Source organism: Stegodyphus dumicola, chromosome X2 (genome assembly GCF_044657685.1).
Source record: "Stegodyphus dumicola isolate Sdum_Otavi_A_Nest chromosome X2, ASM4465768v1".
Lineage (NCBI taxonomy): Eukaryota > Metazoa > Arthropoda > Arachnida > Araneae > Eresidae > Stegodyphus > Stegodyphus dumicola.
In genome coordinates, this window is record NC_140781.1 from 76,294,103 (window position 1) to 76,321,652 (window position 27,550).

General features: G+C 32.2%; 1 protein-coding gene across 3 annotated transcripts in view; it reads right to left on the reverse strand.

The window, feature by feature from the left end:
• Positions 1 to 27,153, reverse strand: part of LOC118187732 (pyridoxal phosphate homeostasis protein) — a 49,469-nt gene extending 22,316 nt beyond the window's left edge. For 2 of the 3 annotated variants that reach the window (XM_035358007.2, XM_085809479.1), the window contains exons 1-5: positions 27,010 to 27,153; positions 21,161 to 21,262; positions 12,548 to 12,583; positions 3,479 to 3,554; positions 984 to 1,118 (exon numbers count right to left, since the gene is read on the reverse strand). In XM_035358007.2, the coding sequence (XP_035213898.2) occupies positions 984 to 1,118; positions 3,479 to 3,554; positions 12,548 to 12,583; positions 21,161 to 21,262; positions 27,010 to 27,087 (427 nt within the window). In that variant the 5' untranslated portion in view covers positions 27,088 to 27,153. Of the gene's footprint in view, positions 1 to 983; positions 1,119 to 3,478; positions 3,555 to 12,547; positions 12,584 to 21,160; positions 21,263 to 26,856; positions 26,910 to 27,009 lie in introns of those variants that run through there. The other variant, XM_085809480.1, reaches the window with a different exon arrangement.
• Between the last annotated feature and the right edge of the window lie 397 nt (positions 27,154 to 27,550).

Consider the following 27,550-nt stretch of genomic DNA (forward strand, 5'->3'; position numbering starts at 1 on the left):
CTGACATCAGGATTCACTCCTAGAAAACATTTGGAAATATGGTAAGACAACTGCGCCTGACAGAATAAGAACTGCATGGTGCTAATAGTGATTGTATTTCTTGTCCTGAAAGTCTATTACGAAATAATCAACCTTAAATTTCTTGTTTCTGGCCATTCCTACATGCTATGTGATAGAGACTTCGGTGTTACAGAAAAACGGAAGGGAGTGAGCAAGTGCATGGTTCCAGAAGAAGTTCAAGAAATGGTGAAATCTGCAAGACTTAAAACTTCGTTCTAAGTGATTCCAATGGAAAAAGGTGATTTTTTTTTCGATGTTGGACGTGTTTACGATTTGTTTCTGAACACTACTGCTCTAAAAATTTCTGAAATTTCTTAGATTAGCATATCGAATTCAACACTTCCTCTCATCAGCACCAAAGAGAATTTTAAACTAATTAGAAAAGTGGAAACAGAAGACAATCTTCAGGAAGCAAAAATTTAATGGATTCAAACAAATGACTATGTTTCCTTCTAACAAAAAAATATCAACGATGAATGAAGTAAAGAAGAAAGACTTGCTAGCAATGCTTGACTATCTCAATGAAAAATACCATAACTTCTATTAGGAGGTTTGCAAATATATTTTTTTTTCATACTTACCTGTTATGTCTTTTGCTTCAATAAACCATTTGTAGCCAAGAACGTGAGTATTCATTTCGATATTGGACCATCAAAACTTCTTTTGCTTCTCCTGTAAAATTTAATTTTTGGCACTTACCTCATTTTCATTGTCAACACGTAAGTTGTTAGACATTTACTCAGAATCTTCAAAAACAGTCCTATTTCTGTATGGTTTAATACAGAAAGTACACTTGAACCTTTGTGTTGAAAGTATAGCTGACCTTTGTTTACTTTAGAATAAAAATATGACATATTCTGAATAAAGGTTTACAAAACGTAGCACTATGAAAGATTTTATTAATTTAAGAATATTTTAATTACTTTCTTCACCACTGGTGTTGACTTGAATCATTATTTTCAGAGAATCAACGTTCTGTTTTTTTGCCCAAGCCTTGTCTACAGCATCAGCCAATTTTTTAGAATCAATAGTCTGCAGCATGTATAGATTTGGAACACCTGAAAACATAAATATACATATGTAACTTTATCTTGACTAAGGAAAATATTTTAAGGCACACCAATTTTCAAAGCCTACATCGTCATACACACAGTTTGAGGTATGTATGTCAAGATAACAAGTAAAAAGAAATTAAATGCTCTTGATTAAACTTGTTTTTCACCCTTTCAGTGGGAGAGCACCTTTTACCTCCATTACCTGCTTTTTGATTACTGTGCTTTTTTCTCTCACAACAGCCTTAGTGGCTCCAATGGCAAGACAGAAAAATCTATTGAAAGGAAACAAAAACTTCCTAACGCAATCATCATTTTAGTCCTAGTACTTCCTGCCGTAATACAAAAAAAAATCTCATGATTAAAAATGCAAACATTATTTCCCCTCAAAAAAGAAAAAAAAAAAAAAAAAAAAGAGAAAGAAAAAGAAACAGTGTTCCAATATTTAGTCTGCAAAGCTCAAATGAATAATGGCTTGTTACTTCCTCTTTCCTCTGTAGTCTGTATGCTCCTACAATATATAACACTGGTTCAGAAGTGCATCTCATTTTCACCTTAAAGCTCAGTAGTGGCTAGTTGCTCCAGTTGACTGCCTTAAAGAAACATGTCTCGGCTTAATTTGGAAGATTTTGTTGAGAAAAGCTCCTACATTAAGCCAATTATAGTATTGCTACAAACAGCATTAGTGGAATTTATTGTTATGTATTGCTTCATGCTTCATGTTATGTACTGTGTATACAAATTTTTTTCAGAACTAGCACTACAGCCCATTACTGTATGTAAATGTATTTTTCAAGACTTCTTTCATCACATAAAAACAAGCCAAAGGCTAAAAGACAAAATTATATTGCTTAACTTCAAGAACCAATTCATCAAAACTCAAGGTCTACTAGTTTAGTGAGCCATTTTGCAATCAATAAAAAAAAAAAAAAAAAAAGAAAGAAAGAAAGAAAATAAACAATCACATCCAATACATCAAAAGCATGCAAAGAATCTCACCCGTATATGTAATCTCACATGTCATGTGTTTACATTAAAAACTTATTTCCTAGAATCGTAAGCAAATTCTCTGAATATATTCTAAATACAGTCAAAAGTCGTTAATCTGGAAACCCATAATCCAGAATGAGCTATAATCCGGACCTCAAAGCTGCAAACTTTCTGCGCATGCATCAACGCATAATGCGTTCACGCATGCGCGTAATAATTTTGCACATATGTGTGTGTGCATAATACGTTTACGCATGTGCATTTAATGTATAACGGAAGGTATAAGCTAAGCTAAAATTGTCTAATTATCTATTTCAGTTAATTTTGCAGATTGCGTTGTTCCTTAATCTTCGAATTGGATCCGGCTTATTATTTTTTGCAGACTGTTAGAGCAATTTTATAAAAGTAAGCTTGAACTTTCGATTATGTCAAATAGAATCTCCGATGCTGGAGCTGCCAAAGCGAAAGTATGTTTCGATGTCCATCAAAAAAAAGTGGAATTGCTGCAAAAAATGGATAAAGGCACATCCTTTGTTTCTCTAACCATTCCGAAATCTGTTTATCAATTTCACGCTGCTCTGCCGGGGGGGGGGTTACGTCGCGGAACTGGAAGTTGATCTGTCAGCACTATCCTTTATCTTCAGGGCAGATGTTTTTATTTTATTCAGCTTATAATTCCTTACTAAATGTAGTATTTCATCTCAATGTATTCCGTCTTTGATATGATTTAAATCAAATTCCTCGTCATTATAAATATCACGAGTACACATCAAATAGTTTTCTGGTTGCAATTTTCTAATTTCAACTATGTGTAATGTATGCTTTACCCATGCGCACATTGAGAGAAATGTTTAATAAAGTAAACAAATAAATATTAAGCTTTTTTTTTTTTTTTTTTTTTTTTTTGTAAATTTTGATACCCTTTAGATCATAATTGCTCTTTATTTCATAAATTACAGTTTCATATTTTTAATTTTATAATTTCTGCACGGCATCTTACTCATCAAATCTTACCAGAGTTAAACTGATGATCTATAATCCGGAAAAATCGATAATCCGGAATTGCCGAAGTCCTGACGAGTCCGGATTAAAGACTTTTGACTGTATTACATTCTTACAAAAGACCTTTGACTGCTTTAAAGTTTTAGCGGCTGATGAATTCTATTACAGCATTGACAAAATAAGAAAAAGTAATAATAATGTCAAATGAAGTTCATCTCAGCTCATACAAAAGTTAACTCCTTTTTAAGTACATATAGTATTTGACTCACAGTTCTAAACAATTAACATAAAAACTTTTCAAATTACAACTGAAACAATATACAAAAGAATAATTTCTATATTATTACATATATTTTTAATAAGAAAACGAATACCTAGCAGCTTGTTAACTTTATTACTCTGCAAATGCCCAATGAAATGCCATTTTATATCAGGACACAGCTCCAGAATCTATTTTAAAAATGCAAAATATTAATTAAAAAAATAATCACAGTGAAAGATGAATAACAAGTGCATTATATTATTACATAAAACAGTAGCTGTATTATCTGTGTTATCCAATCCCCACCAGGAGCCTACCTCAAAATGGGGCAGGAGTAATAACTTGTGGTCCTTCAAGGCTGAGTGGCTAATGGGCCTGAGACTCTACTATGAGTGCTTACCCATGGCCAACAGTAGGAAAGGCCATGTAAGCTTGGGTGTGACATTACAACCTCTGTTTGAACTCGACCATACCAACCCAATGATCAAATTTCCTCACTGCATAACATAATAATATATGCTTTCTTACATCAGATTTTACCTGCTTTTATCGATCCTAATATGTAGCCACTTTATTTCTGTATCATTATTTATGATTAATTTAGAAAAATTTTTAAAATGCCAATTTGTATAGTAAAAAAATTATTCTTAAATAGTGTAAATACATGATTAACGAATTTCGCAGATGTTTCTCTTACATAGTGTTATTAAGTATCATGCATTCCTTCATTTGTGCTTTTTTTTGGATGAGTTATGTAAATGTAACATATAAAGAAATATTCCTTTCATAAAGGAAGAAAACTACATGAATTAACAAAGCAAAAAAAATCAAAAAATATTTTTTTTATTTTCGCCAAAAAATAAATTATCTTACTCAGTTTTGAAGTTACAGCATATTATTACTGTATTAGTAATATATCTTCCTGATGATAAATAAGCAAACAATTTTCTAGTTTTTTTTTTGAATAAACTCATTTAAACTAAACAACTGAATGTTAAGACAGTTTGAAAAGGTTCTCCCACTGTTGACATGTAATCATAACTTTATTTGTAATGCTGCCAACAGCATAAAACATCTAAATTACATATTATAACTAGTTACATAATTACAGTCTCATGAACCAAACCTTTTGATACTAAACACAGAGTTACAAAGGGTTTTCGTAATTTAAATGAGTAACACCTACAGTTTTAATAGTTTTATAGCAAAAGCTTCAAACATCTTTTACCATAAGTAAAAAATACTTTTTATATTAGCTCTACATACATTCATAATACATCTAGGTTAAAAACATACCTTCATGAACATAAATAAGCAGATATTTCAAACATTTATCAAAAACATATACTAAGTTTATATCCTGCATTAGGGGTTACTGTAGAAAAGTTACTGATTGCTTTCCTGTAATTTCCTATTTACTAGAACCTGGATTTAATGCAGTTATAAGCCTCATCACGAAAAACAGAAACTGACTGTAAGTGCTTATACAGACTTCAGAATGTTACTCATAAAGGCTAACACACATAATTTCTCATCATCACATCATGTTCACCCATCTCATTAGGGGGAGATAATGTGTTTTTGTATCATAACACAAAAGATAATTTCAATTATTACTTTAAAAATTAAAATGTTTTATTTATATTTTTGTGTCACCATTTACCACTTAAGACATCGAAGTTAAATTTGTAATTTTCCTGTTACGCACTTACACAGAGTTACCGTAATTTCTGGAAGAAACGCCGCGGCATTTACATGTTTAAAACTTAAATTTTCAGCGGGTGCGGCGTTTAGGTGCACTAAAAATAAAATATTTCCTATGATGGTCATTGTACATAGTTTGGATGGCCTTGTCATTGTACATAGACTGGTGCTGTTCCTACACAAAAGACCACTCGGTTGCTTTTTGCAAACGTTATTTTGTTTACATTATTTTCCTTGAACGGACCTACCTGCCTTATTCACCCTAAACGAGATCTCAGAACAATAACATTCTTTCCCCTTTTCAAATCAGCATTCTCATCATTTTGAATAGTCTCTCTCCTTTGCCATTCGATGAATCTTCCAGGAACCATCCTCTCCCCACCCGCCTTTTCTGCAATTTTTTTCAAAGGCGGATACGACTGATTCCACCTGCCTCGCAATAACGAACTTTGACGTATTTCCCCTTCAGCATGAATCGATTTTTCTTGGCATTCTACCAGATACAGATCCCATCAGTTTGGGTACAAGTACTTCTTGGATAGTTTTTAAGTAAGAAGGGAGCGGAAAAGTTTTGAAAATGGCACCTAAATGACACAGAAACTATACTGCTGGTTTTAAGCTTAATGTAATTTCACGTGCTGAACAAATTGGAAATAGAGCAGCAGCTTGAGTTTGAAGTGGGCGAGAGATGTATTCGATGTTGGAGAACTGAAAAAGAAAAACTTAAAAATATGCCACAACAGAAACGAGCCAAAAGAAGTGGTACTGTAAGGTGGCCAAATCTAGAGGACGGCCTTGCAAACTGGATAAAGGAACAACGAGGAAAGGGAATGGCAATTTCGACTGTAAAAATTCACTTACAAGCAAAATTTACAGCAAAACAAATGAACATAAATGATTTCAAAGGAGGGCTTTGCTGGTGTAGCAGATTTATGCAAAGAAAAAATATTTCTGTGCGTACTAGAACAATAGTCAGGCAACAATTACCAATGGACTGGCAGGATAAAAAGGCATCTTTCCTAAAATATACGACACATATTGTTGACAAAAAAAAAAAACTCCTTCGGTCACAGATAATAAATATGGATGAAATGTCGTTAGCTTTCGACTGACCTGCAAACAGAACTGTTGATAAAACTGGTGCAAAATACTGTATCTGTGCTTACGACGGGGCATGAAAGAATGTCATTTACATGTGTGTTAGCTTGTGCCGAAAATTGTGACAAGCTAAAGCCGATGATCATTTTTAAATGAAAACTATTCCGAAGGGAGATTTTCCTAATGACATAATTATTTATGCAAACAAGAACGGCTGGATGTGCGAAACAATCATGCATGAGTGGCTACAAAAAGTTTGGCAGTGTCGTAAGGGATCTTTTTTCCAACCAAAAGGGTTATTGATAATAGATTCCATGCGTGCTCATTTACTTGAGTCAGTGAAAACCAGATGTCAAAAATTGTCTACGACCGTAGCAATAATTCCAGCTGGTTTGACAAAAATCTTACAACCATTAGATTTGTCAGGTAATAAATCCTTCAAAACTGAAGTCCGAAAGCGGTAGGAGAGTTGGATGAGTGAAGGATTAAAAATCTTACAACCATTAGATTTGTCAGGTAATAAATCCTTCAAAACTGAAGTCCGAAAGCGGTAGGAGAGTTGGATGAGTGAAGGATTGCATACGTATACCAAAAGTGGTAAAATGCGTAGAGCATCTTATGAAGAAGTTGCAAAGTGGGTAGGAAGTGCATGGAAATCGGTAAAAACATCGTAAATAATAGCAGGGTTCAAAGAAGCTGAAATTATATCCTTAGATAAAGAGACGGTATACCAAGAGGATGAATGTGATGATCTGGAAGACCTGGACTTAGATCAGGATTTACTAAATCTTTTTAATTCAGACAGTGAAGAATCAGATTTTGATGGCTTCATATGATGTATAGTTTGCTGTAATTCCTTTTTTAAGTAAAATTTTGTCATCCAAATTTAATATTTCATTGTTGCAACATTTTTTATAATATAGTCTAAGTATTACAAATATGGACTTCTTTAGTGGGTAAATATAAGTATATTCGTGAACATAAATATATTTATTTTCAACATTTCTTACCTTTAATTTATTTTTGAGTTATGGTTTCATTTCATGCATTTTCTTAACTGATATATCATATATCAGGGCATAGGTTAAGATTTTGCATCTATACAGCTCACGGCGATGTCACGCGCAATTTAATCTATTACGGCGTTTCTGTGCAATTTTAATTTTTTCCCTTCCATTTTTCTCGAGTGCGGCATATACACTGATGCGGCCTTTCTTCCGGAAATTACTGTATTGAACTTGGTGGTTTACGGTCAAGTTTCTGTTATAAGAAGGTGTCCACAGGCACTGTAAGTTTGGGAACCACCGATTTAAACAAACAACCACAACATTATTTTATATTCTATTAAAGGCCTTGCTATAATATCCAGATTTCACTAAAATCATAAAATACTCTTATAATAATTCTATTTACATCCAAAGTCTGTAACTATATTAGAAATATACCATCATGATGATAAATAAGGAGGATATTAGTTTTCTGATTTCATTTTCAGAAACATAATGTGCATGAATATTCATAAAAACCAAATTTTAAAAATAAACACACTATTTGAAAAAGTGAAAATCATTAAGTAATTTCAAAAACATTTTCTTCAACACACCAAAAACCATGAAACACTGAAATCATTGCAGAATTATGATCAAATTTACATAAATCATGCATCTGCACATGAAATCTGAAACAACCTTCAGCATTATTTTAAATGATATAAAGACCTTACATTTAGATTTTACCAGAATCATAAAGCATTTTTGTAAAAATTCTATTTATATTACAACTCTATTATCACCTATATTAGAAATATACCCACATGGATATAAATAACCAAGCATTCCGTGTTTTAGACTTTCCTCTCAGAAACATCACACAAATAAATAAATTCTTATTAAGAAACATTTTAATTTACAAATATGCCATTATGAGGAATTAATGCCTTAAAGTTATAACAAAAGCAATCTTTTCAATAGTGAAAAGAATTTGAACAATCCAGACTATATGATAATCATATGTATGGTTAAGATGACATTAACCAAATATTTTTAAGATACTTACTTTAAAAAAGGGTCTTTATGACTTAAATGAGTAACCACAGTAACTATTTTCACAGCTGCAAAGGCCTCAAATGCAAAGAATTTATTTTAAAATATTTCTATTTGAACTATTGTGTTTCATAAGATAAATAACACAAAGATAAATTTAAACATGCATGTGTAACACAACGAAAATATTTCAATTATTTTCACAAGCATTGTTTCAGCTAATGTTCCACAGCAACTTTTAAATAATAATCTGTTTTCCAAAATACAAAAATCTATGCAAGTGGTGCAGTTAATTTAAACACCCCTTACTGAATATTCAGCAATATCTGGTACTGGAAGGTTAGAACACACTCCTATGGCAACAAGGCGGAGTTTTCAAGCATTGATTTAATGTTCCCAAAGAACCCAATGCGAAAAACCACTCGCAAGCTCTTTGCCTAATTCCAGTAGACAGGCAGCATGGCTGATGATACGACAGGAAACGTTAGTTGCAGGCAAACTGTAGTTACTCCTGGAAATGTTGCCACTGTTTCTGGAATTATTTAGCAAAATCTGTGCAAATCCATCCAACGAATTGCAGCAGTCTGATTTGAAGCATTCCAGCATGAAAAAATTACTGAGAAACAGCCTAGATTTGTTTCCATTCAAATTCCACAGTCACCAGGTCATACCCATACGAGGTATGCAACAAAAGGCTGACTTTGTCAACCAGATTCTCACAATGATTGATAATAAAGGATCTGATATTGACTCTATGTGATTCACACACATGAAACGTGCTTCCTCCTGAATGTGAAGTGAAACCACTGAATTCTTCCCAAGTTCTTGTTTGAGCTGCAGTAAGAAGCAGAGGTATTATCGGCCCTTTTTTCATGGGAGAAACAATCATTAGTGAACATTAGATTGCAATTTTGGAACAATCTGTCACAACACAGCAAGCATTGGATAAATGACCAGGCACCAACCAGCTTATGCAAAATGGAGCACAACCACATAGTACTGAGAACATACGTTTCTTTCTTGACGAATACTTCGAGCATAGTCATTGTATTGGTTTATTCCAAATTTACTGAGCCAGGCATGGATTGGCTTCCATATTAGCCCAATCTGAATCCATGTGATTACTTTTTATGCAGCAGATTGGAAGACACTGTTTACTGGAACCATCCCACTGCAATGGACAAGCTCGAGTCTTCAATCTGTGTAGCAGCTGAATCCATTTCCCTTTATGCACTATAAGATGCGATAGCAAATTTCATTGTTTGTTTGCACCACTTCTATACTGCGAGTGGTGGACATTTAAAAAACATTGCGATTGCAAAGACTAGTTTATTTATGCATTTTGATACAAGCTGCATACATGCTGCACAGCTTCTGCATTATTTATGCATTTGATACAAGATAATGATATTTATGCATTTTGATAGTAGCCCATCTGTTGGCAGCTTTTGTAACTATTATTTCAAAGTTTCTGAATAACGATCTTGCAGCTTTCAAAATGAATATACTGCTTGTTACATCCTCTATCTGTCTTTGTTTTCGAGATTTTTAATTTTGAAACTGTAGATTTCTTTCCTGGACACCTGTACTTACACTATTTATGTATATCGGATATAGGAGAAAGAAGAATCTTTGTAAATTTTCACAGGGAAAATGTAATTATTCTTCTTCTAGGATGATTTGATTAATATTCTTCATAAAGACAGGATATTTAGAGAAATTAAAACAAATAATCAATATTTGATGAACATATGCAAAAATTTAAATTGTGTTAAAAGTTTGATAGATTAGGAGGTTAGCTTAACACATTGACTGCCAGTCACTAGAGTTAGATTGATAGTTATTGCCACCCATATGGAAGTAAATCGTATCCAGATGCCAACATACTTATTATAAGAAATATGATTTAAAAATATTAATAAAAGCTAATTATGTGATACCGACGTATTATTTAAGGCTTTTCTTAAAGAATTTTTTAACTACATGCCAGTGCGTGATTGGCACTACATGTCAAAATTTTCCCCAAATACCACATTGCGTGCTGGCGCGTGGAATGTAAAAAATAAATTTAAATAAGAAACATAAGTGACAGTACGCATTATTTTCATATCAATATGCATTACAGACAATTATACATATTACAAAGGAATTTATAACAAGAAAATTACAAAGGCATTATACAGGTACATCTAGAATGTTATTTGTGTATTATCTTTGAACAATCTAAGCAGTACACGGGAGATCCTTCACAAAATTTGCAAACATATATTGTATCTTTACGTTTCCCTTGGAAATAGCAACTTTTGCATTGCTTTCTTAGAATTTTTCTTTCTTTTTTTTTCCTTCCCGTGTACTCAGCACATGTTCAGATTCAGACTGATCATACAGAGGAGCATGAAGAACAGATGGCTGTTTCAGTAAACTTCGTATCACGGATAAACGGTAGTCATACAGTAATGTATTTTCATTGGAATACTTATTATAGATAAAGTGAGAATTGTTCATCATTATTTGCAAAATATGCACAAATATTTTCATGGGCCACCTAATTGTTTTTCTCTCACAAGGATAATAAGCAAGCATCTGATTTTGCTTATCAATACTGGCCCATAAATTTATTATATTGAATTACAGGTAGAGTTTTCGATTTAATTTCACCTCATTTGTTTGTTATTTCCGCCATATCATTTTAATATTCATTGGAAATGTAAGTGACGTCTCTCTTATCCTGCCACTTTGCAATCATCACACCATTAGCCTACTTTGCTACAGTTTGCTATTTCATCATTTTTTTTTTTCGTTTACCTCTTTCGGAAATTTCTTTCAGTTCTTTCTGATTGTCCCAGTGCAGCTGTTAGAATAATTATCCATAAATATGCTATGTCCTACATTCATCATTTCCTCGAGAAAATTCATAACGACTTTTTTTTGCATGTTCTTTTCCGCCAGAATCATCCAACATGCCTGTATATATCATAAATTTCAGAACCATACCATCAGGGGTTGTGATCATGTACAACGTGATACCATATTTGTGACTTTTATTTGGTATATACTGTCTGAATATAAGCCGTCCAGGCCACAATACCACCTATTCATCGTTTTCCGTCATAGTTGAATCATCCTGCTGACATGCAGCCTCTTGCACGATTCGTTCTTCATCATCATCAGAATCCGAAATATCATGGGTACCAGTCGGAGTAACGAATTCTTCGTCACTGTCATAACTAAAATCGCTCGGGTACTCATCCGATAGCTCAGCCAACAAATTTGCTATTTCATCATCCGTAAGAGCCTTTTTATATTGAACTTTTCATTTTTTCGGGCACAAAGACCCTGCACTATCATCTCTATAACTCATACTAAAAGATTATTTTTTTAATAAAAAATAAAACAATAATTTCAAAACCGCGATTATTTATACGTAGTTTCTAATTTTCACTCCATGCCAATGCCGTAAGAAATGCCCTGCATGCAATGCCAAATGAACTTGGAGAATGAATAACAAGTATAGAATTTTCCCGCGCCAGCGCGACTGGCTGCTGAGACATCACCCCACATCACGCACTGGCGCGTGATTGGCTCTTTGCTGATAACAAAACATCGCGCTGGCACGTGAATGGCAGTCAATGTGTTAACAGTAATAATTTCTTCAATTTTTAAATGATCACATAATAAATCTTTCATATATATGATTCAAGTGACTCAATGCTATAAAGCAAGAATTAAATTACTTTATATATTTTATTGATAAGGCATTAAGATAAACAATAAACTGATAAGGCATTAAATCAACAACTTTAAAGGAAAAATTTACTTTTTCGACAAAAACAATACAACAGAAAAATTAAATTCCTCTAAAAGTCATACTAAATAAATTAATTTTTTCCCCAGTGGCAGGCATTTGCCTACAATGGTAAATTAAATTAATTAAAATGCTTTTTAAGTCTACCAGATGTTATTTGCATGTAAAACCACTATTTCTAAAGACAAAGCATATACATAAATATTGATCCCATTGAAAGTGAATTACAGTAATATGTTTAACAATGATGTATAATTAGAAAGAAAACTGTAGATAACAAATACAATGATATATTAAAAAAATGACTATTAAAATTAACAATGATTTTATTTAAATTGCAAACTATAATACTTATCTAAATGACAAAAGATATATAAATCACAATTTCTTCCACAGAATCAGATAAATAAAACATTCAAGGCTGGACTTCAGGACATCCAAAAAAATGTGCATGCTGTCTTGGGGGAATTTAGTTTAAGTACATTAAATAGATATCAGTATACCAAGTTTCGATATGAAAACACATACTCACTTCCGAATCGGAGGCCTTTTCTGCAAGTTCATTCACCTATTACAGAAAATGTTAAATAATTACAAATCTCATGACATAAACAAAATTTCCAGTATACATTCAACATTTCCTGAAAACCAACATCAGATTTCACATTCAGCATTTAACCCAAAAATCATACAGCTCTCTCAGACTAATGCAATTACATGTAAATTTTTCCATATAACACTTTTATGTCTTTTTTAAATTTTTCATTTTACACATTTAGAATTAAAACACATGACAAATTTAGATTATAAATTTCAGGAAGAAAAAAGGCAACACCATACATATTCTATTTCAGTATGTAGTACATTATTCTAACATACTGTTCCCTTCTAGAGATAAAGCTTATTTTAAAAAAACTCTAGCTTTAACTCGTAACTTCACAACTCCATTTGGAAATTAGAGTAACTTCAGATGAATGGTTTTAGAACTAGTGATAATCATTCATAAAAATAAAATACTATATTTTAAAATGGTTTCAGAATCTTGAAACTTATATGCCCCAATTTCATCTGGCACTGCCAAAACATCTTCAGCAAATTAAAAATTTGTCAAGAATAAAGTGATAATTTCAGTACTCCATTTTTAAACTAAATTATGCACAATAACAAATCAGAGCAAAGACACCCTTAAAAATATGCTTATTAAAAAATATGTCAATGAATTTATTTAAAACCATAAGAATATTATAATTTTCAACCATGGTTCAAAATTAAAAGCTCGATACATGCTTCCCTTAAACATACTAAATAAAATGTTAAACTAAATAAAATTCACAATGCAAAAATACAGTATTAAATTATGATGTACATAAAAGTATATGAGCAAGCTACATAATGCACATGTTATGTAATAAATACAATTATCTGTCACATGAATACCTAGGTAAAATATATTAAGAGACAATAAATTAAGTTAAAAGCATAATGCATATATTAAAGTATTAAATTATGAGTAGCAGACTGTGGTCAAAGCAGAATATGTTCTATGTACACCTCAAAGGAAAATGTATAAAAGCATTCCAATGTAAATGAAAATACACCTGAAATTTTACACCTGAAAATTACACCTAAATTCAATACACTTGAAAAAAAAATTATCCGAAATTTGTGGAAATATTTCATATTGAAATGAAAAAAAGAAAAATGTTTTTAAAATCCACAATTTTAAGGAAAATTTCATAAAAAAAATCACTGTCAAGAAACAAAGAAAAAGTGACGGAAGAATAAATGGGCCATGTGATTCCATAAAAAATTTTACTCTACCTCTGGTTAGAAAAGACAGATGGCAATTTTAAAATTCCACTTTCTATGTCTTTCGATATAGCATGCTGAACAGCAATGAAGTTCAGTGAAAAAAACAACTTGCAGGGTGCAAAAGTTAGCATTTTCAAAGTTTCTAATTAATATCTTGGTTGATTAAAGTCACATGAAAATAGGAATGGTTGAAATTGCTTCCTATGAATTTTTTGAATCAGGTGGTACTTCTCTTGCAATTCAACTCCCAGCTGTTCTGGAGGAGATGATGTTACCCACAGACACACAAACGGGCACAGATTTTAGTAGCATTATTAATGCATGTCAAAGTCTATATGCATGCCATATAGCACACATGCTACAGAGTACATACAATTATTTCTCACATAAATACCTATGTAAAATACAGTAAAAAGACATTAAACTAAGCAAAATACACAATGCATATGTATAATATTAAATTAGATGCATGTAAAGATCTACATGAATTCTATGCAACACATATTCTACACAACTCGTACAGTTTATAAAGTGCATAAATATCAGTATTGTTCTGCTGTCAGGACCATATTCAGAAATGTATGTGTGTATGTTCATGTGCATGTTTGTATGTGTGTATACACATAGATACATATGTACACACATGCATACATGAACACATCCATACAGGCACACATACATTTCTGGACCCGGGTCCCAATAACAGAACAGTATCTGAATATTTATATAAGATACATTAAGTCGGACATTGAGTTAAATCAAGTACACAATGCAGAGATTCAGCATTCAGTTATAAACTGCATAACTGCTTATGTGAATTACAACAAATAGAATATTAAACTAAATAAAATACACAATGTTAAAGTATGATGCGCATAAAATCCATATGCGTAGCATACAATGAATGCACTACATAATAAAAACAATTATTAAGCACATACATACTTGCTTAACCATAATCTAAGTGACTCACTGAACCACACAGAAAACAGAATACATAAATACTGTATTTAATTATAAATGGATATAAGAATTGCATAGCACATACCATGAAATTATAAAACACATAAATACCTACATAAAATACACTAAGAATGACATTAAACAAAGTAAATTACATAATGCATAAATACAATATTAAAATAAAGATTCATAAAAATCCTTATATATACCACACAATGCATGCACTACATATTACATGTAAATATAAAGTACAAAAATATCTATGTAAAGTATGCTAAATAGAATATGCATCACTCAAATACAATATTAAAATATATTGCATGTAAGAATTATGTACTACACAATGTGCATGCTATGTCTAAAAAATACATGACTCCTGCACAAAACATTGACAAAAGAAGGTTGAAAAGAATTTGATTAAGCAATTTATATAATTTCCAGCTGATGGAGCAGATAGGCAGCCTGCAAAAACTCTGACCTTAACACCATTTTATTAATACAGTCATCTAAATCAAAACTATTATAATTCATGAGAAATAATGTCAAACATGTTCAGATTTGAGATTTTTACATGAATCGTATCAAAATGATAATTTTCATCACAAAGGAAAGACCCAATGTCCTTCCACCACTGTATTTACAATTAGACCTATTTATATGTTATAAGATTCAAAAGTTCCCGGACTGAGTCTATAACGTAAAAATTATTTGAAGCAGTGCGACTACGAAAATATTTTTGTGTTACTACATTCTCCCCCTTTTCTAAAAGTGGTTTGTCCCAAATCACGTGGTCAAAAGCTTGCAGCAACAGCGTTTTTTGTAGGCAGGTGATTAAGTAACTGGTGTTAGAAAAAAATGGCGTCAGTTGAGCAGAGCATCAATATCAAATTTTGTGTTCGCTTTCAAAATGTTGAAGCATGTATACGGAAGTGAAACGTTATCGAGAACGCAAGCATTGTTTCAGAGAAGGCAGGGAAAGTGCTGAAGATGACGAACGCTGTGGCCATCCCGTGACTTTTTGCACCGATGAAAACATCAAAAAGGTGTCTGCAGTGGTACGTGCGAACAGGCAACAAACAATTTGCCAAATAGTAGAATCAGTTGGAATATCAGTGGCCACATGTCAGCAGATACTGGCTAAGGATCTTAACATGCATAGAGTGTATTAACACACTGTTCCCCGCATGTTAAAAGTAGACTAAAAGGGAATTTGAATGGTCCCTCGTTGAATTTTTGTCGGTCGAATTTTCATTGGTTTTCGTTGGCTGGAGACTTAATCTCAGCTGTTGACAAAGATCCTTCCCTACTTGGCAGAATTGTTACTGGAGAAAAGAAATGCTGTTTTTTGTATGACTCCAAGAGAGCATCCACAACATGGAAATCACCACAATCTCCACAGCAACAGAAATTCCGCCAAGATTGGTCTAAAGGAAAGGTCATGCTAGAGGTGCTCTTCGATATCCAGGGCATTGTGCATCTGGGATTTATCCCTGAAGGACGCAGGGTGAACAAAGAACTTTGCGTTGAAATCCTGCATTGTTTGCTTGAGTCGATCCAGAAGAAGAGACCAAAAGTGTGGACTGAGCAGTCATGGGTGCTGTTGCATGACAACACTCCTGCTCACCGATCCCTACTCGTCAATGACTTTCTTGCGAAAACGAAAACAACTGCTTTGCCTAATCCTTCTTACTCACCTGATCTCACAGCCTGCAATTTCTTTCTATTTACTGACCTGACAAGAAGCTTGCAGGGCTGTTGATTTCAAGCTCGAAATGAAGTTAAATGTGCATTACAGGCTGAATTAAAAGGACATGACCAAAAATGGATTCCAGACATATTTCAATGATTTTTACAGGCGCTGGCAGAAGTGTGTTCTTGCACAAGAGTCTTATTTTGAAGGAGGATGTATTTCTGCAATTTAATTCTTAATATATTTTATGTCATAGACTCAGTCCGAAAATTTTTTAATCCTACTGCGTAGAATAAAAAGCACATTATAATAATATTCTTAGCAACATGTGCATTAAAATAAACAAATACATACTTTTGCAGTTGTATGGGAAAAAGTCAGTACAGAATACTTCTTTGAAGTCTACACTTATGATTTAAAAGGAAAAAAATGTTGAAATTAAAAAGCTTTACAGCTTTTCCTTAAAATCTGTACACTGAACTAGCCCTTTTCTTAGCAAAGTACAAATATAACAAGACTAGGATCAGATTAGGTTTATTATATGGTTTTCCTATTCAGGTACTATGGGCTTTCACATTAAAAAATACATTACATTATAATAATTTTATTATACTACTAATAAAAAATTTACTAGATAGGGGAGGTTACCTGTTAACCCCCCCCCCAAATCTATATCTTACATGGCTGTTCCTTTTAGTTTTTTATTACACTATTTTGCTAACAACTAATGGAAAATGACCATCCTCAAGCCAGTTTCCCTAATTTAATATACTGTAGAGTTTTAACACTGTATTTTTTAAAAAAAATATTTTGCCTAAAAGAGAATTGTATTATAATTATTTGCAGAAATCCTAAGTATAACCTGGCAAAATATTACTTTTTTTTTATATTTTCTTGCCTCTGTGAGATTCAATTAAAGAGGAGGAAATAATGATGCTGATTGCTGCTGTACTTGGCAACACTTACTCTACATGGTGATAAAAAAATGTTGTTAATAGAAAAGTACTTTTCCCATTAAGTTATTTCATGCTTACAAAATTTATAATTAGTGCTTAGGGATTTAAATGGTGGTACTTAAACAAACCTTAATTGCCCTTCAAACTAATGTAAAAAATACTTGCAATTAATTTTATAATAAATTGTGAAATGTTAAGATAAAATAAGGTACAAGACTTATTTTAAAAAATCTAATCTATGTGATATAAATAAAAAGGTACGAGACTTATTTTTATTTATAATCTAATCGTATTAATAATGTAATCTACATAAGAATAAAAATAAGGTAACTTATCTTTGATAAGAATTATAATTATATTATTACTATCTTTTATAAGGATTTTTCATAATAAATAAGTTGGTGGTGTGGTGTATTTAATTATGGCAAAGCCCACTAGGGCTATCTGCCTAAGGGGAGGGATGCCTTTGTGGTGGACTTTCTAAGGGAAACTGGCTCGTATACATGTTACACATGGGGAAAACCACGAAAACGCCCATGCAGCCAGCCCGTTCGCGGGATTCAAACCTCGGACCGAACTACCAGTGTTCAGCGACTTTACCGCTCGGCCGCTGGTGGGCATAGATAAGTTGGCAAAAATATATTTCAGGGTGCTCCATGGTCAAAATTGGTAACTCGCCAGCAAGGCACAATTTCAAGATGTTCGCTACACAAAACCAAAATAACAAGTCAAAGAATTGCCCAAACTCAGTGTCCATATACACATCAATCTATTTTCACTTAAAAAACACCAGAGAATTGCACAAACTCAGCATTGCGACTTTGTCATTGTACACATCGATCTATTTTCACTTTAAAAAAATCAGGAGAATGATGTTAAAACAAAGTTACTCATCACCAAAATTGAACAAAACTTGTATCCAATCGAAGCTCAATAAATTGCACTTTAAATCACACAATGAAATAACATAAAAAGAGGAAATGCATGTTTATCACATATAAGCACTACAAAAAGGAAATATCGACTTACCATATCTAAAAATTTCTATGCCTTCAGTCTGCAGCATACAAAATTCCCTAACAGCATCCAAAAACTTTCTAAAACTATGTGAACTCTTTTACACACCAATCAACTGATGCTTTTTTCCCCCTTCATTCCAAATCGTACAGAAACTTCACATTAATCTCATCACATACAGCCTTTTTACAGTGTACGGCACAAAATAAGCAACGTACTTCCGAACTGACATCCAATGCAGAGATAAGCCCTTACAAATATTTTCCCATCAGTCAAATTCACTGCAATAATGCAACCAATCACATCATAATAGAGTTTGCATAACATTCAACTACTCAGGTTACCATTAATGAAACAACAATTTGGCGATAAATGAAACAACTTGGCGATAATCCAAGGGGCACCCTAAAATATAGACTAACCGATAAATTTTTGGGTTAGAGTAGATTTAAGGGTGTCTCTTGGATTATTGCTAAGTTGTTGTTTCATTTATCACCAAGTTGCTGTTTCATCTATTGACAAGTTGTTTCATTTATTGACAAAGTGTTGTTTCATTTATCGACAAGTTGTTGTTTCATTTATGGTAACCTGAGTAGTTGAATGTTATGGAAACCCTATTATGATGTAATTGGTTGTGTGGGAAAAGATTTGGAAAGTGTGTGTCGAATTTTGGATAAGAAGTACGTTGTTATTTTGTGGTTTATACAACTGTAAAATGGCTGAATATGGTAAGATTAATTTGAAGTTTTTGTACAATTTGGAATGAAAGGGGGAAAAAAAAGCATTAATTGACTGGTGTGTAAATGAAGGTTTATTTAGAAGCCATTATTAAGTGTCCTGCTTGTAGGAAGGAAATGAGTATGGTTGAATGTCGGAGGATAACGGCACTACACAGGATATTTTTGTGAATTTATGTGATGACGGGAGCACACAGATTCTGGTTTAAATAATTTTAGGAAGTTTTTGGATGCTGTTAAGGTATTTGTTTGACTGAAGACACGTAAATTTGTAAATAACATAAGTGGATATTTCCTTTGTGCAGGGCTAAGATAAATTCCCTTTTTTATGTTATTTCAGATTGTTTGATTTAAAATAAAGTTTTTCAAGATTATATACTTTTTGTTGGCTGCTCTTTTGACTTTTTAAGTGAATATAGATCAATGTGTACATGGACAAAGTCAAGGGAGTGCACAATGCCTAGTTCTCTGATTTTATTATTATTATTATTATTATTATTTTAAAGTGAAATAGGTCATGTGCACATGGATACCAAGTTTATGCAATTATTTGATTTTTATTATGGATTTGAGTAGTGCCAAAATAACAAGTCGAAGAATTGCACAGATTCAGTGCCCATGTACCGCCAATTATCACCAAGGGACACTAGTAAATATATTTTTACCAGTTTTTTAATACCGATGCTTCTTCTTGTGTCCTCTTATGTTTAAATCTTATTACAGTCAAAAGTCTTTAATCCGGACTCGTCAGGACTTCGGCGATTCCGGATTAGCGGTTTTTCCAGTTATAGATCATCAGTTTAAATCTGGTAAGATGGCATGCAGAAATTACACAATTAAAAATATGAAAACGTAATTTATGAAATAAAGAGCAATTATGATCTAAAGGATATCAAAATTTACAAAAAAAAAGCTTTATATTTATTTGTTTACTTTATTAAACATTTCTTTTAATGCGCGCATGCGTAAAGCATACATTACGTATAGTTGAAATTAGAAAATTGCAACCTGAAAACTAGTTGATGTGTATTCGCGATATTTATAATGATGAGGAATTTGATTTAAATCATATCAAAGACGGAGTACATCGAGATGAAATACTACATTTAGTAAGGAATTATAAGCCGAATAAAATAAAAACATCTGCCCTGAAGATAAGGATAGTGCTGACAGATCAACTTCCAGTTCACTGCGCACCGCGTCATCCCCCCCCACAGAGCAGCGTGAAATTGATAAACATATTTCGAAATGAATAGAGAATCAAAGGAGATGGCTTTATCCCTTTTTTGAAGCTATTCCACTTTTTGTTTGACGGACATCGAAACATGCTTTCGCTTTGTAGATGCTTTAGTAGCTCCAGAATCGGAAATTCTTTTTGACATAATCAAAAGTTCAAGCTTACTTTTATAAAATTGCTGTAACAGTCTGCAAAAAATAATAAGACGGATCCAATTAGAAGATTAAGGAATAACGCAATCTGCAACATTAACTGAAATAGGTAATTAGATAATTTTAGCTTAGCTTATACTGTCCGTTATACATTAAACGCACATGCGTAAACATATTATATGCATGCATAGACGCATGCACAGAAAGTTTGTAGCTTTGAGGTCCGGATTATAGATCATTCCGGATTATGGACATCGGGATTAAGGACTTTTGACTGTAATTGACTGCTCTTGTATAGAATTCTTAGTATGCTGCCATTTTGAAAATGGCTGCTGTTCTTTTTACCTGGCAAAAACCATTCACCAACAAGTTTGAGAATGTTCTCAAATTCGCCAATAGGCTTGCAGGTTTTCAGTGGAGATAATCAGAAAGTAACCAAAAGACCATACACAAATTTAATTGAAATGCTTTACGTGGAGATGCAGATAATCAGAAAGTAACCAAAAAGCATACACAGATTTAAAGGAGATGCTTTACATTTTTTATCAAATAGTTATTAATACATGATAAAAAAAACTTACATAATTTTCTCCAAAATGTCTGTGACCACAATTGTAAGCTTCTATGATCATTGATTTAGGTTTTGTCTTGCTCACAGCAACAATACATACATCACCTACATCCTATAAATACAGTTTAAAATATATTTGCTTTAATATAGCAAATGATAGTAAACTAGCAATATTAAGAATGAGAGCTTTTAGAAAAATAATAAAACCATTATGTAAATAGTATTAAAGTACTGGTTTGATTGATTTTAATTGAGATGAAGCACAGGATGGCTATCTGTTAAAGGAGATATGTCACTGCAAAGGACTCCAGAAGAAAAATTAGTTTGTACTCACATTATACAAAATGTAAATTATGAAAATCCTCCATAGCCAACCTTGTTATGGGGAGAGCATGTAGAATAAATATCAGTACTCCACAGCTTTAGACATTCATTCATACAAATTTTTGAAGGTTTGATTAAAAGGGTGTTCAAAATCTATTTTTACAGTGCTTTTTGTTTATAATCTAATCCAGCATTTAATATATAAATAATTAAAATTATACATAATATAAAACTGCTCTAAAATTGAGAACGTTGAAGAGGCAGGATCAAAAGGGCCATATCAACTTTGGAATATACTGTAACTACTTATTAGGTGGGTAAATTTTTTCAAAAATTCTTAAACACATATTCCAGTCATACTTAGAATAAATTTTATTTAACATTAAAATAGATGAAGTTAACAGATTGCGAAAAAATTATCAATACCATTAATACTTCATTTGCAACATGCATAGTTAATAGAAGCCAAAAATAATTATAAAATCTTACTTTATTCTCTAATGAATAAAGGTATTTAAAGACAAAAAATACATAAACTAAATTTACTTCACTTTTTTAAAAAGCACTGAACTTAAGACCACTTAACTTAAAAGGAAAATAATCTCTTCAAATAGCTTGTAAATTACCGTATGTAAATTTTTGCGGTTGATCTTTACATTATGGTAACTTGACGATTTTTTGGCGAAAATTTGGCAACCAACTCTCCTACAGCAACCCTCTATTTTTTTTCCCCGCCGCCATTTTGTCTTCACGAAGTAAAGACATGTTTCTTTTCTTCTTATCTACTGAACACTTCTTCCAACAATCTACTAGCCGAATTACACTTATGCTAGAAATTTTATCAAACAAAACTGCTTAATCATGACAAATAATCACTGCAAAATTGGGAAAAAGTGCACAATACCATACTCCTTACGCGTTTTTCAAAATAACACATAAACATAAACCATGTACACGCCGACTTATTTTTACTTAAAAAAACATCCCAGAATTGCACAAAAATGGCAATGCGCGCACTCTTCACTATATCCACGTACGCTGCTTTTTTCTCATAAATTAGAAAAATTTCACGAAAATACATGACAATTTTCTCAATCTTTAAACCCGGTAAAAAGAACATATATGAAATTACCTGATCGTGAAAAAGTATTTATCCTTTACAAATATGAACATTTCCACATATAAAATAAATAAAATATCTAAAAACTTTTACCTCTAATTCATCTATTACATTATACACGTCACCAATGAATTCATACCGCAAGCATTACAAATACTTAGTATCAAATATTTAAATTATTTCCATGCACGTTTATTTCAACTTAAACGTATACCAAATTCCTACAAACATAAAATTCACAAAATAACTATAATTTAATTATAATATCACTAAACCATGTACACATCGACTTATTTTTACTTAAAAAAACATCCCAGAATTGCACAAAAATGGCATTGCGCACACTCTTCACTATATCCATGTACACTGCTTTTTTCTCATAAATTAGAAAAATTTCACGAAAATACATGACAATTTTCTCAATCTTTAAACCCGGTAAAAAGAACATATATGAAATTACCTGATCACGAAAAAGTATTTACCCTTTACAAATATGAACATTTCCACATATAAAATAAATAAAATATCCAAAAACTTTTACTTCTAAATCATCTATTACATTATACAGGTCACCAACGAATTCATACTGCAAGTATTACAAATACTTAGTATCAAATATTTAAATTATTTCCATGCACGTTTATTTCAACTTAAACGTATACCAAATTCCTACAAACATAAAATTCACAAAATAACTATCATTTCATTAAAATATAATTAAATTCAAAAACACTACTTAAAATATAAATGAGCACATACATTAAATTAATAAAAATTACCTTACAATCCTAATTACTTTAAACTAAATCATTGCTAATAACAATTTTCCCAATAATACCAAATTCCTTTCCACCTTACATTTAGAACAATGCATAAAAATAATATCCTCAAATAATTAAAAATACTAACTTACCTAATCTTCTTCAGAATCTTGATTACGTGGCGGATACACTTTTCTAATTCATTCAATAAAATTATTGAAAGATTTTTTCTGCGAATTTTTCCTCCATACTTCCTCCGCTAAATAAAAAGCAAACTTCTCTTTATCACAATGCCTAAATACCCATTTCGAATTCACTTTAATTAGGGCCATGGGATCCAAAAATTACACAACACAGAATAAAGCTAAATACAAAATTTCCACATTTTTTCCCCGATTTCCCCCCTTTTCCGATTAAAGAACCGTAATTCGTCCATTAATATCATATGACATATCCCATGATCTCTCATTTCCCTCACGCAAAATAATGCGTAATCGGAACTGAGTACTGCTCACATTATTACCAAAGTCCCAGGTAGTAACCTTTATCGCCTCCAAAATGTCGCCAAACTACCAGTTACCATATTGTAAAGATCAACCATTTTTGCTTACATTATCAGCTTATCACATATTACAGGTAGAAAACTAGTCAAATCATTCACTACCTTTTCACAATGGGTTGGTGCATACTCCATCTAACAAAAGAAAAATATGTCAGCAAGCCTATCAAAGTCTCACTTTGATAAACAAGTATTTGATAGCCTATCAAAATCAAAGACTATCAAAGTAGCTAATATAACTGTGAACATTCTAAGGGTAAATAAAAAAATTTTAAATATGTTAAAAATGAAGATAAAAAGCACTGCCAAAAAATAAATTGACAAGTTAAACATTAAAGTAGATAAAAATTACAGTGACACATTTACACAAATGAAAAATATTCAATGAAGAGAAAAATTTCAGTCTAGCATAGTTTCATGGTAGCAAATGTTATTTGCATCATTTTTACCAGATACCTATAAAACCTTTCAAAGCATGATCTGGATGTAATGCCAAACCTGGCATAATCAACATATGGCATTACAATACCTTAATCTATACTCTTTGACTATTAATTCCATCAGAGTCTCTATTAGGCACTAACAATTGGAATTTTCTACAAAATATTACCTCATGCCATGTAGGGCCAGCGCACGATTTTTTCTCACCCAGTTGCAATCTCTGTGGGTTTTAAATTCTGCTGCCTCGTGCTTCCTTGACAATCTAAATTCTAAAAATGTTGGCATCCCTAAATTTTGTTCCCCCACCTACTTCTCTATATTCTAAAAATTTTCTTGCCCCTAAATTTTGTCACCTGTTGTGGCCGCACAAGTTCTGGGGACAACTCTAATGCCATGTAATGTCGTCTAGTTCAATTAATTAATAGTTTCAAAGCATAAAAATTATTCTGTTAGAAGACAGACTGATGCTTGAACTTTAATAAGACTGAAAGTGTATGACGACAAATCACACATCTTGCGAATACCAATATTCTTCTATTAACAAATTATAAATAGCAATACAATCCCTACTAGGATAAATGATAATAAATAGCTATTAAAATTAATTAATGATATGCCAAGCAAAAAGCACACAAAAAAAAAGTGTATTAAATTTGAACACATATTTTGCAATAAAAAGGCAAGTGCATTTATATTTTCTTTACAGCTAAACATATTTAAAATACATATTTTTAACTGCTGTTTTTTTCAAATAATAACCTGGTTTTTCTGTACTGACAAATTACACAGTTTTGTTAAGCTGCTTTAAAGTAACACAAAATAATTGGCTCAAGTGCAGAATCGCCCACTTATATGACACATTATCGATGTGTATATGGACAAAGTCAAAGGAGTGCATAATGCCAAGTTTGTGCAATTCTCTGTTTTTTTAAGTGAAAATAGGTTAATGTGTACATGGATACCAAGTTTGTGCAAGTCTCCGATTTTTTTTTTTTTTTAATTGTAAATAGGCCGATGTGTACATGGACACTAAGTTTGTGCAATTCTTCGACTTGTTATTTTCAAGTTGATGCAGAATCTCCCACTTATATGGCACGTATCGATGTGTACATGGACAAAGTCATGAGAGTGTGCAATGCCAAGTTTGTGCAATTCTCTGATTTTTTTTAAGTGAAAATAGGTTGATGCGTACATGGATACCGAGTTTGTGCAATTCTTTGACTTGTTATTTTCAAGTTGGCGATTTTGAGAAATGCACGAAGCAGTGGGAAATTCTGCACTTTCCCCAAAGAATTTAGTTTACTGCCCTTCTGTCTCACAGTTACAGAGTGTAATTTTAATTTTTGTAGAATTTATGCAGTCACTTATCTATTTTTTAACTTAATTATACATCAAGAAAGTACAAACTCAACTATTCTTAACAATTTACATGCTACATAGTATAATTTTTAAAAATTAACTTTTGAACAGCATTTAAGAATAATAGTTAATAATAAATATTGCTAGTTTTTAATCATAAAATTCTCAATAACAATTCCTTAATATACATTGATTTTAACATATTTTATATATAATTAAATTATATCAATACAAAAGTAATGCATAAATAATAAAGTATTATTAATAATAATTATGCAACAATATTTTAAAAACAGACAGTTTGGTTTATTGATTACAGCAAAGCCTCAAATGCTATCTGCCTACGGGGAAGAATGCCTTCGTGGATGACTCTAAGGAAAACCGGCTCAAACACATAAAAACAGACAGAATATGGACTAATGTAGTTTTAACTTCCCCCCCTCGGTCCCCCAACGAGGACAGACAACTGAGATTTATTTCATTTGGCCACTCTGTCTGCAATAATGATGGATAAAATTACATTTTAGTAACTTCATGACAAATCAAATGATGGAAAGCATTTTCTCATTGGTAGGTTACACTACTTATTTAAAGAATGCCGAGAATTTAATATAGGGGGAAGCAAAGAATAGAAAATATTTATTTATGGAAAAATTATAATTTTTTATCACTGATTCTGAATTCTGTCAACAAACTTAAAACTTATGCATAATGTTTGATGGTGCAGATTTCGTCAAACTATTAATACAATGCGTTAACATTGTCTTATATTAACAAACACATGTTCAGCTTTAAAAACTGCATCTACTTTATTCATGTTTTCATGTCTTTTCTTTACAACCGATCATAATAACTCTTTATTTAAACTTCAAAATACTCTCCACTTAATGTTACCTACTGCGCTTTGCATAAAAAGACAACCTTTAAAAATTGGGCAATCAACGTGCATGAAGGCCTGCATCACTTACGAAGAATCTACAACTGCAACATGCACAATAGTCGCCATAATTTATGCGTCATTGTTCTAGTGCAATATGCATTAAAGTTCGAATTACTAACGGCATAATTATAGTATACTTATTTATTATTTGACGAGAGTAACTTTAATATTCGCGCTTTTCCCATACAAGTCCGGTACATACTTCGTAGACGTAGGTCTTTCATCTACACTGTTGATTGCTAGTATCACAATCAAATTCACATCACAATATGTAATTACCGATTACTAAATTACTACTAAAAAGTAGGTTACTAAATATTTCAGTACAATGTATCTTGTCTCTGACAATACGAACCTTCCGTCGTCGCGTTTTCGCTGCCTCTACTCGTTTATACACATCTTCCAGAGCAGACGAAACAACACGCTCTTCCATGTCCAACACCGACTCTACTTCAAGCCTAAGCGCGCGGTTCGAAAATTCCTGTGACGTCACGACTTCTGGTCATAATAAACTTCGGAACGCATGCGGTGGCTCTTTGCTGATTGCTGAAGCTTCTTACGTTGTGCGAACGCTGAACCAGAATACTTTGATTTTTTTATGGTTTTAAGGTTGGATGTATTTTAGAGAGGTAAGAATACATTACTTTACTTCTGTAAATTTATATTTTTCTAATTATATCAACGTTTTTAGGCGTATGTTCTAGTATACATGTGTTATTTCTGGTAGAGACAAGGCTGCTGTGCTATGTATAATTTCTTTTTGAATAATGTTGTGTCAGCCCATCGTAGAATAAACGGGCTTTGCATAATTATATTACCTGATCTGTTTCAGAATAAAACATTTTTTTTTTTTTATGGACCTGTATAAATTTGATGTTATAATATAAGCTAACACA